This window comes from Sinocyclocheilus rhinocerous, unplaced genomic scaffold (genome assembly GCF_001515625.1).
Source record: "Sinocyclocheilus rhinocerous isolate Xijiao unplaced genomic scaffold, SAMN03320098_v1.1 scaffold8, whole genome shotgun sequence".
Classification (NCBI taxonomy): Eukaryota; Metazoa; Chordata; class Actinopteri; order Cypriniformes; family Cyprinidae; genus Sinocyclocheilus; species Sinocyclocheilus rhinocerous.
Window position 1 is genome coordinate 2,722,279 of NW_015666800.1, and position 12,219 is coordinate 2,734,497.

A 12,219-nucleotide genomic window follows, 5' to 3' on the forward strand; every position below is an offset into this window, starting at 1 on the left:
TTTTCTTAAAAATGGTTTAAAGGCTGAAATGTGAAGTTTATCATTTTATAAAACTTGTATCTGAACTGTAAATCATGCTTTTTACTGTCAATTTACAGTTTAATATGTTAGCATAGACATTGCCCTACGCCACTCATATGGTATTAATTTTATTTGTGCAGGTCTTAAAAAGTCTTAAATTTGAGCTTTAAAATCCTGCAGATACTCTGTTACTGATAAAATTACCATACATTTTTTCTTGTTGAAAATATTTAAAATTACAGAAGGGTTGCAAATTTTATTTTGTTCTAACTTCCTCCATTAAGATTCATTCCAGCTGAATCCAGTTCTATTTCAAATGAAATTTAAATGAACCCCTTTAATTAGTCATTAGTAGTAGTAGGATTAGTGTTTTTTTTATTAACAAAAGAAAAGTAAAATAGTAAATTGGTATTTCTTGGTATGTACAACCAAATGCAAATAGTTTAACAGTTTTACTCATATATTTATTTATATATTTATTTATTTACTTGTATATAAAATTTTAGTTATGTAATTAAGTAGAATTTTACACATGTTGATTTTTTAATAAGATAAGTTTCCTTGGTTAAATTTGATCATTATTATTATTATTAATTGTTTTTATTAACAAAATCAAATAAAAAGTAAATTGATATTGCTTAATGTACAAGCAAATACATAGAACTTAATTTTATGTAATATATAAAATTAAATTTTATTTTAATGTAATTTTAAAAGTTGAATTTTACATACTGTATGTTGTTTTTTGTTGTAGTAATAATAATAATAATTTAGCTTGGTTAACTTAGTGAGACTGTCTCTTGTCCTTTGAGAAGGGTGTTTTGTCATCCTGTCACTCCTATAAGTGCCTCCGCCTGTCAGATGAAACCCATCTCTGAGATTTACACCCATGACTCCCCAAACACACGTTTACAACAAACCACTGTATTTCTGATAACAAAGAGCATTACAGTAAATGCAGGGTCCCTGGTTACTCTTTAAACTTTAGTCTTGTTTTTGTGTGAAGACTGAGACACTTTAGAGACACTCCTGTGGTGCCGTCAAGAGGTTTCATGGGAATTCTGAGGAATGTGTGTGTTTTTGTGACTGTGTATTCTCTGGTGTGTCATTTCAGACTCTGAACTGGACCCTTACACCAGTTATGAGTATAGAATTGGAGCCTGGGACAGCTTTGGCCGTGGGTTCAGTCCCTCCTCTTGTGTCACTACTAAAGAAGATGCACCTTGGGGTGTGTCTCCTCCTCACTGGAGCCATGTGGGTCTGCGTGATGACATCATCCAGCTTCAATTGTCAGCTCCAAACAAGCCCAATGGTAATTATCTCAGAAAGGTGGTACTTGACTTATATAACATCCCTCTATAGTAAAGTGAAGCCAATCCTTAATTTTTTTAAGAATATATGTTTGATTTACATTGTAGTGTAAATGACTGAACATCTTGGAAATTTCATGTCTTTATAGTTATGAACTTTTTGAATTAATAATAAATCCTACATAGTTTGATTTCTTTTCCCCTTCAAATCAGATCAAATCAGAGTACATCATTTTTTGTGGTTTCTTGCTCTCATGGTAATATTGTCATATGTTTATTCAGTAGAAGGTTTGGTTATGTAAATGATTAATCACAGAGTGAATCAGTTTGGGTAATCCACGCCTGAAGTCGTGACTCTCAGAAGATTTACTCACATTTCCCCCAACAAACTGGAAACAGGCTTTTTCTTCAGGCTGTAATGATATGACAGAGTGGAACTAGCTGATTGTTTTATCATCACTCCTCTGAAGACCTGCCTGTTATTAAGCGTAATCTGCATAGCTTGGTAGAATAATTTATGAAGAATGAAATTCACATGCGCATAAACACTAAGTGAGAATAACAAGCTTCATTTTAGGGAACTTCTGTGCCACTTAATATGTAAAGAAACATGCTGATTGCTCATTAGGACTTCACTCTGTGTGCTAATCAAACGGCATTGCCACCCAATCTGTTGTGATTTTGAAAGAAAGTTAGTCCACCGGTTTCACTATTATACTGAGTGGAATATGTGTTGAAGCTACTTTTTGACCCTGTGTGTTTTTTGTATTATGATAGGTGAGATAAGTCACTATGTGATCCTGCGTGATGGACAGGAGCGCTACCGTGGCACTGATCATAGCTTCACTGATGCCACGTAGCCGGAAAAAAAACGCCTTAACCACTTCTCGCGGCCCTTTCCTAATAGTCTGCCACTCCTAAAGACAAGAGTTGAAACCACTAGTGACATTCTATTAGAGCAGGATATCCAAGCCTCCATTAGGGCAAATTGCTCTGTAATTCTTTTTGGTGTGTGTGCAGGTTGTGGCAGTGACTGTCCAGGGGGAGCCAGAGGGAATTGCTGCTCCGGTGGTGAGCGTGCTGGGGCCCAGGGCCCTAAGGATCAGCTGGGTAGTTCCGGCCAAACCGAACGGTATCATCCGAGAGTACCGCATCAATCAGAGCACCGTTGGAGTCATCCACACACATACAGAAGGGGAGATGGCTTATAATGTCACAGGTATTACAAATACACTACTTTTCAAAAGTTGGGGTCAGTATGTTTTTTTTTTTTTAAGAAAAAATATTAAGCAAGTTTGCATTAAAAAAGGTCTAAGGTGACTTATACTTTTACATTGTTACAAAAAATTGTTTCAAATAAATGCTGTTCTCTTGAACTTTCTATTTATCAAAGAATTCTGAAAAAATTGTATTGTTTCCACAAAGATGTTAAGCAACTGTTTTTTTAACAGTCATAATAATAAGAAATGTCCCTTGAGCACCACATCAGCATATTAGAAGGATTTTGGAAGGATCGTGTGACACTGAAGACTGCAGAGTAATGACTGCTGGATATTCAGTTTTACCATCACAGGAATAAATTTCATTTTAAAATATATTAAAATAGAAAAAATGTATTTTAAATTGTAATAATGTTTTTCCGTTTTTACTGTATTTCTTATCAAATAAATGCATCCTTTATGAGCATAAGAGGCATCCTTCAAAAACATTTAAAAATCTTACAGACCTAAAACTTTTGAATTGTAGTGTAATAATAAATAATATTATTTTGTTTGTTTTATATATAAACAGTAGTTACATTTGATTGATTATTTTTATGATCTGTACTTATAATTTTATTTTTTATTTTTTATTTTAATAATTTGTTTTAGGACCTTAATATAAATAATTTAAACATTTCATGTGGTGAATTATAAATAATAAATATCCCTAAAATTTGTGTAACTAAGTAATGGCGGAGTATATTTTGAACTGTAAAACTGATTAACATTGAAGAAAAGCTTGTATCTTTTACCTATAGACTATTAAGCAGCAACACTCTGTGTTATGTTGAACTTTAACATAATGAGGTATCGAAAGTACTGAATGCAATAGAGAGAAATAAAGAGGAAAGTCAGAAAGCGAGTGATGAATCAGTTTAGCAGCGGAGAGCAGCCGCCCCCTACATGCTGCCCCATGCTGGCCCTGACGGCAGCAGCAGCGAGAGTAAGAGAGTGAGGATCCGCCGTGTCTCCTCCATGTGCCCTGCCTTTATTTATGCATGCTGTTTCTGGAAGCAATCTAATGACTGAATTTACACCTGATTCCCGCAATGAGCAGCCAGCCTGCCCATCACTCCTGAGGCCTCCGCTGATTTGTGGGGCTTCTTTTATCTGCCTGGGAGAGGAGCAGTGTTCCTGGCCCTGAGCCATCCGTCTCCACCGCAAGGGTACGCGCACGGCGCACTCCTACTTTCAGTGCCGCCCGACTCGGCACAGCCCAGCACATGGCAATGGACAGCTGCACAACAGCCAGCACACACAGAGAGAGGGATTTAGATTAAGTGCTCACAAACATCATTCCAAGCAAGATTTACATTTTCTCTAAGCAGTATCTGTTTTATCTGTTTTTGTACTAAAAGTTTGTATTATTATTTTTATTATGATCATAATATTAATACAATAATATAATAATCCATCTTTTTTTTTTTTTACATTTTTGTACACAATGTCTTAACATAGTCACTAATTGTAATGTCTGCAACAATAATGTAATGTTTAGAGGTTTTAGAGGATTTTCTCATCAAATATTGATGCATGCATTAATGCAATTTATTATTATAATTAGTATATAATTAAATTAAATTCAGTAAATTCAGGTAAAATTCAGGTAATCATTTGGAGTCATTATTATTATTATTTCTTAATGATACTAATGACGATGATAAGAATAATTCACACAAATACGCAGGCATTTTTTTATGTCTGCTATAATAATTTAATGTTTGTAGGCTTTTCTCAACAAATATTGATATGTGCAACTGCTGTTAATATAATAATTTATTATAATCAGTAGATAATCAGTTGGCAGCAATAATAATAGCAGTGGTAATAATAATTATTATTATTATTATATATTTATTCATTAATTTATTGATTTTTTGTCTTAGTGGAATATGTATTTTGTTTCCTTTGAAACATCATTTTGAACAGGCTTCTGTTCAGATAGCACATTTGTGGTGTAAATGTCTGTCTCTACGGACCAAATTAAAAAAGTGAATGTTTCTCTCTCCAGCCTGTCGACACTATCACTGACATGATTATCAAACCTGAGTCGGGCACATCGTTTTGAAGAGCATCTGATCTCTTTCCAGTCAAGATTAATCTGAATGAATCGCATGCAGGGAGCCGCTCCTCTGGGAATGCTAACATCACATAACGCTAGAAAGAATGACATCCTCGCTTGTGTTTGAGCTCACAAACATCCAGGAGAAAATCAGGCTCATTTATGTGAATATATTGTATGTTTTTTGTTTTTGAGAGCATTCTGACTATGTAGTCTGTGTAGTTTAAACACCTCGTAGGCGGAGTCTTACTGAAAGCAAGCGATGTCGGCTGCTCTCGGCTGCTGTTCTTTGTGAGGAATCTCCTGCCGTGTAGTTCTTGCTTTTCCTCTCCGAACACAAGCTCAGACCTCCCTGCCTTCAGCAGCGCTCAGCCACTGGCTGCCTGTCTGTTCACTCCAGAGGGCCCGCTGGGAAGCACCACATCTTTGTAAATAAGCTTGAAATCAGCAGGGACCTTCAAATGGCTGGAGCTCCTCTGCAACTCGCTGTCGACCAAAGATATTTCAGCAAGCAGTGGTGGTAAGGGGCTTTCAGAGTTCTCTCTGTTCCTCTGAAGGCCCTGAAGTTGGCAGCGAAGGAACGCACCAAACCAATCAGCCAGTCCTGGATCCTGGGGAGGGAGGGGATCTGATGGCAGATTTGGCTGGCTGGCAGTGTGGCGTGTTTAAAACTTGGCTGGGGGTGATGGCAGGCATAGGCAGACCCGCTGGCTGGGATGTGAGGTGGCGGTGATGCTGTTCAATCGCTGGCAGGGGCTGCAAATGCCTTTGCTCGGGGTTTCCTTTGTGGAGAGACTCTAAAGCCGCGTTGAGACTTTCATGTCCCTCTGCGCGGAGCTGGTAAATCCTACCAGTGTTTTGTGGTGTGCGCCAACTCGACCGGCTTGAGCGTCTGTGTTTCAGCGCAGACTGCTGCTGGGAAACACCTCTGTGCTCCTTAAAACCTTCAAACTTCTTACCCTCCCTCACTTGACATGATTAAACACACACACCAAAGCACTCAAGCTTCCTGCTTGCTTTCGCTGTGGCAACAAAAGCCGCCACTTTAAACACCACATTAGCCTCACTGGATTAGAGATTTAGCTTTTTTCTGTGTGGTACCTATGAAACAACTAATACTAAAACTTTGATTTCAAAGCAAGTTGCATTGCGATTGTTATATGTGCAAGTTTACATCTGCCCATACTATAAAAGACTGAAATTGACTGAAGATGTGTGACGCATGGAATTGAAAGTGATCACGTTTAAACATTTCTATGCTGCCCTTTGTAGCTACAAGAGCTGTGCGCACGTTCACACGCACTGTGAGAGCCGGTCCTTTCATATGACAGCTCTCCTAGTGACAAAGACAGTTCCTGTCCCCTTTGTTATTGTAATGAATGGAGACCAAATAAATGAAAGGCATCAATAATTAAAGCATTAGTAGTTTTAACTGTGGCTTCAACACATTGGGAAAATACAGTGAGCGAGAAAAAGGTTTAAAGCTCTTTTTTTTTTGAATGTTGTTGTTTTTAATAAGGAAAACAAAATGACTAAAAACAAAAAGTGTTAGGAATGTTGTCCTAAACTCATGGATTTAATATAATTTGGATTACTTAGATGGCATAATTAAGATTGTAGATTACACCTCAAATGCCCTAAATAGGGCAGAAAAAAGCTGGTTTATTTATTTTTATAAATATGATGGAAATTGCAGCGTGACATGTGCTTTAAGTATTTGCATAAAACATTTATTAAAAATAATATAAATTATTTGTCCAAATATGAGAGAATTATACATGCCTGTGAGATAAAACTCTTAATATTGTGTAGTCATTGCAAATTAGCTTCTGTTAAATTAACTATGAAATCCCCAAAGAGTCTAAAATATGTATAGCTTTTCATTAACTGATGTGAATTATTGCTCTCAATTATATAAATTATGTTGCAAGCCATGCGTTTAATTGGACATTTGCAAAAGAATTAATAATGTATTAATATACAGTAGTATTAGCATTTATATTTATATTTCCCACTAGAGTGCAAATCTTTAGTGAATCTTAATAAAGTGTAATACTAGAAAAGTATTCTAAGCATTATAACATAATTTACACAATTAAAAACCGAAAGACATAATGTCACAATAAGCAACAGTCTTATGTAATTGTATGAAGTCACTGGTTAGTTTTTAACAAGCACCACCATCATCCTGAGTTCCCTTTACCTGGCTTATCTGTCTCCCGTGTGCAGCTGCTTTTTCAGGGTTCACAGAGGTCTGCCCATGTCCTGATAGAAGAGAAGAACCTCTGCCTCCTAAATTATGCGTGAGCGGGAGGAAAGTGATCCTATAAAAGGCATCAGGGGTAGTCTCCTAGCTTGGCCGACACGTGGAGCCCACAGATCGCTTCATAATCCCCTCCAGACAGAAAAAAAACATTAAGTAATTGTAGACAGGAAGTAGGCACTTAATTATTTAGAGGTTTTATCAATGTGGCAGGTAAAGTGAGTAAGCATCGCAGGCCTTTTCTCATCAGGTCGCCACGTTCATGGATTGCACCTATCATCTTCTCATATTCTCTAATGCAAACAGTAAATGGCAGCTTGTCAATAAAATACCTTTTTATATCGTTTATTACCTCACACTTCCTCGGTGCTGTACAGAGCAATTTGGATGACAGTTACGGTATTGTTTCACTTTGTGTTAGCCATGTGCTACAAATGGGCCGCTGTGTGCTTAGAGGGGTTAGAGATAAAAATTAAAAAAATTGTAGCTCCTGTTTATTTATATATTTATTTATTTGCCATTTTGATTAAAGGTGCATATGTCTTTAATAGGCTAAGAGTGCCCCCTTCAGTTTGTATGAGAATTCAAAATCTTACTGAGGGTATTATAACACTGTAATATAATAATTTATTATTATTTGATTAAAATATTTGACATATTTTTACATTTGTACATTAATGTTAAATATTAAATTATTTAATTAATAATTAAAGTAGGACATTGTAATTAAAGTATATAAATAATTCAAATCTATTTATTAATTATAATATTTAAATATCTAATTTTTATATTAGTATTTTGTATTGTATTTGTAATCAGTTTTGTAGACAAATTTGAATTGTAAATTTAAATTGTAATTTTAAACTCATTTTTTTATGTGCTGAATAATAAAGAAAAAAATCTGCTTAATGTTCAGCTTAATTAATTATGAGGAAAAACATTTTTGATGTAGAAATTTAGCTGTTTTGTCACTGCTTCGTTATTCACAAATATATTCGGTCTTAGCATCTGTGAAATCTGTTGGTTAGCTGTAATCAAACAATACACACAGGGACCCTGTGTGTGCAAAATAATTGGTTAGTTTGTGCAATATGTTGTGTAAATATTTGCAATGGTTCAGTCTCATAAGCTGCTTAAGACAGGATAAATCTGTTTGTTTCATTATTTTACCATCAGTGATTCGTAGATTGTTCACTGCATTCTCTCACGTATATATATATAGAGAGAGAGAGAATGTATAAACCTTTTTCAACATGCAAATCTATATCTTCCACACTGATTTGAACTGTCAAAAGCATGTGTCTTCTGATTGGACAGTTTGGACAGGTCATTCAGTCACCTGACCTCTCTCTCATTGTCCCTCCGCTGCTTTTGTTTATACTGTAGCTCCAAATGGAGTCGGGGATAGCCATGACGTTTAATTTGCCATAATTCCACAGGACCTGCCAAAAGGCATTCCCTTTTCCCGTGCTCTTCCCCTTCCCTTTCTTCTTCCAATTTAGCCCTGTAAGGAGCGTTATACAGTGGCAGACGAGCGGTTCACTTAATTATTTAGAGGTTTTATCAATGTGGCAGGTAAAGTGAGTAAGCATCGCAGGCCTTTTCTCATCAGGTCGCCACGTTCATGGATTGCACCTATCATCTTCTCATATTCTCTAATGCAAACAGTAAATGGCAGCTTGTCAATAAAATACCTTTTTATATCGTTTATTACCTCACACTTCCTCGGTGCTGTACAGAGCAATTTGGATGACAGTTACGGTATTGTTTCACTTTGTGTTAGCCATGTGCTACAAATGGGCCGCTGTGTGCTTAGAGGGGTTAGAGATAAAAATTAAAAAAATTGTAGCTCCTGTTTATTTATATATTTATTTATTTGCCATTTTGATTAAAGGTGCATATGTCTTTAATAGGCTAAGAGTGCCCCCTTCAGTTTGTATGAGAATTCAAAATCTTACTGAGAGTGGTGTTGTTAATGGATTTTTGTATCTATATGCATTTATTATTATTATTATTATTATTGTTTATTATTTTATTGGAATAATATGCATGCATATTAATAATTATGAATTCCTGCTTGTGATTAGACAGCAAATAAACCTTTAAGTGCAAATTCATGTAAAAAAATAAAAAATAAAATATTTCTAATTATTTAATGTCACCTTTCCTACCTATAATAATAATAATAATAATAGTAATAATAAATTGGAATATTAATGCATTTACTAATACCATTTCTAAAGCTAACCTCCCTAAGATTAATTCTGACTAATCATTCAAAAGATTTCTCTGAATAACTTTAGTTATAGTCTTAGTAATAATCTTCCTATTATTTTCCCAAGTAGATTGATCTCTAAATTAGGTTGGATTTACACCATGCAAATGCCTTCAGCCCCCCTGAACACCTAATGTTATAATAACTTACCCCTAACACTATAATAACCTAGCCCTTCTAGAATACACACCTGGGCATGTTTTGCATGGCGATGTGTGAAGTGAAGCTTTAAAGGCAGTATTCAGCGGTTGTCCCCTGTGTTTAGTATGCTCAACAGAATTCTTTACTTAACCCAAACACAGCTCAACGTTCTGAAAACATTGATCTGTGTTTGGGTTAAATGAGAGAGGCCATCAGGCATACTAAGCAGGAGCGCGGGGGCATGCGTTTCTCCAGATGTGGAGGCAGTGCTCCATGGACACAGGCACGGCTTTACGGGGTGCACAGAGTTCAGGATTAGAGCGAGATTTAAAGTGCTTCAGGATTAGAACCAGATTTAGAGTTCTGACTGCTGAAGCTGCATCTTTGTCACAGGTGCTGTGTTAGACACCAAATTACTCAAACTTTTTGTATTATTCATTCATTCATTCAGTTATAATAAACCCAATATTTCTAATTTTAATTAGAAATTATTTATAAATAATAATAATTTTTTTTTTTTTTTTCAAATTATAATTATAATAGCATGTATACACTGCTTTTTAATGAAACAAAAAGCTTTTGTTGATTCTGTTATTTATACATTTAGCTGTTCATTACTCCATTGGCTAAAATATTACATTAAACAGTCCAAGAATATTCTGGAATGAATATTCTTGTCATGTGAAGTACATTAATAAAAGCGGTTATACATTTAAATAAGCTATCTCATAAGCTGCTTAAGACAGGATAAATCTGTTTGTTTCATTATTTTACCATCAGTGATTCGTAGATTGTTCACTGCATTCTCTCACGTATATATATATATATATATATAGAGAGAGAGAGAGAGAGAGAGAGAATGTATAAACCTTTTTCAACATGCAAATCTATATCTTCTACACTGATTCAAAATGTCAAAACCATGTGTCTTCTGATTGGACAGTTTGGACAGGTCATTCAGTCACCTGACCTCTCTCTCATTGTCCCTCCGCTGCTTTTGTTTATACTGTAGCTCCAAATGGAGTCGGGGATAGCCATGACGTTTAATTTGCCATAATTCCACAGGACCTGCCAAAAGGCATTCCCTTTTCCCGTGCTCTTCCCCTTCCCTTTCTTCTTCCAATTTAGCCCTGTAAGGAGCGTTATACAGTGGCAGACGAGCGGTTCATTATCCGGAGAGGCTATAGGCTGATGTGGGAAACAGTTAAGCAGGGGGCTGGGGGGTGTTCTGCCAGCACTCCTGCTCATCGATTATTTATGACAATGTTGATTAGCTGTCACTTACCTCACCATCGCCCCTGTGTTTAGTATGCTCAACAGAATTCTTTACTTAACCCAAACACAGCTCAACGTTCTGAAAACATTGATCTGTGTTTGGGTTAAATGAGAGAGGCCATCAGGCATACTAAGCAGGAGCGCGGGTGCATGCGTTTCTCCAGATGTGGAGGCAGTGCTCCATGGACACAGGCACGGCTTTACGGGGTGCACAGAGTTCAGGATTAGAGCGAGATTTAAAGTGCTTCAGGATTAGAACCAGATTTAGAGTTCTGACTGCTGAAGCTGCATCTTTGTCACAGGTGCTGTGTTAGACACCAAATTACTCAAACTTTTTGTATTATTCATTCATTCATTCAGTTATAATAAACCCAATATTTCTAATTTTAATTAGAAATTATTTATAAATAATAATAATTTTTTTTTTTTTTTTCAAATTATAATTATAATAGCATGTATACACTGCTTTTTAATGAAACAAAAAGCTTTTGTTGATTCTGTTATTTATACATTTAGCTGTTCATTACTCCATTGGCTAAAATATTACATTAAACAGTCCAAGAATATTCTGGAATGAATATTCTTGTCATGTGAAGTACATTAATAAAAGCGGTTATACATTTAAATAAGCTAAATTAGTGTTGATAGTTTTATGTGTGTGTGTGTGTGTGTGTGTGTGTGTGTGTGTGTGTGTGTGTGTGAAAAAATATAAATATTAAATATATTCCATTATATTCATATTTAATATTATTTAATGTCTTGAGTGAAATATTAACCTTTCTCCCTCTGGGGAAACAGGTTAGCCACTCGCCACCTCCTTTGATGCGCCACATCGTGTTTATTTGACTTAAAATATGCAACATACACAATGTTCAGCTTAAGTAATTATGAGGAAAAACATTTTTGATGTTGGTATGCACAGCTGTTCTCTGGCGAGACTCTTCATGTGTGTGTTCTCTGATTAATTTCGTTAATGCTTTTATTACACATGATGAGCACGGTATATAATAACTGATGTGACTATTTTAAAGGGATAGTACTGGAACAATAGTTAATGTGGAGGTATTAATGGCTGGCTATGGAGTTTATGGCAAATTAAAAGCCTTTAATGTTCAACATGACCCACATACATTGCTAATGCACACCTTTGCACTGACACCCATCTCTGTTTAAAAGGCAAATCTATCTTGTGAAGTCATGTATGTCTTAAAAGAGCCTTCCGCAGAGTGTTTTTATAACCCACATCAGGCGTTAATACATGCGCGTACACACACACACACACTTCCCTTTCTTTTCATATGCATGTCTGTTCAGAGCATCTGTCACGCCTGTCACAGATCACAGTGGAGGGGCTGATCAGCATTGCATTAACAATGTCATCTGTTAAATAGTATCACACCATATTGATCCAGCAGGGACTTTTCCAATGAATCAAGTATAATCCCCACTTTTCACAAAAACAAACCTGTGTGTGTGTGTGTGTGTGTGTGTGTGTGTGTGTGAAAAAATATAAATATTAAATATATTCCATTATATTCATATTTAATATTATTTAATGTATTGACCAGGTCTCTCTATAAGAAGAGATTGCAATATCTCAGTGGGATTTT

The 12,219-nt window shown here is 35.7% G+C and overlaps 1 protein-coding gene across 1 annotated transcript in view; it reads left to right on the forward strand.

The window, feature by feature from the left end:
* Window positions 1-12,219, forward strand: part of LOC107733123 (Usher syndrome 2A (autosomal recessive, mild)) — a 209,374-nt gene that overhangs the window by 162,308 nt on the left and 34,847 nt on the right. The window contains 1 exon segment of the mRNA XM_016544622.1: window positions 2,352-2,550. Coding sequence (XP_016400108.1) covers window positions 2,352-2,550 — 199 coding nt within the window.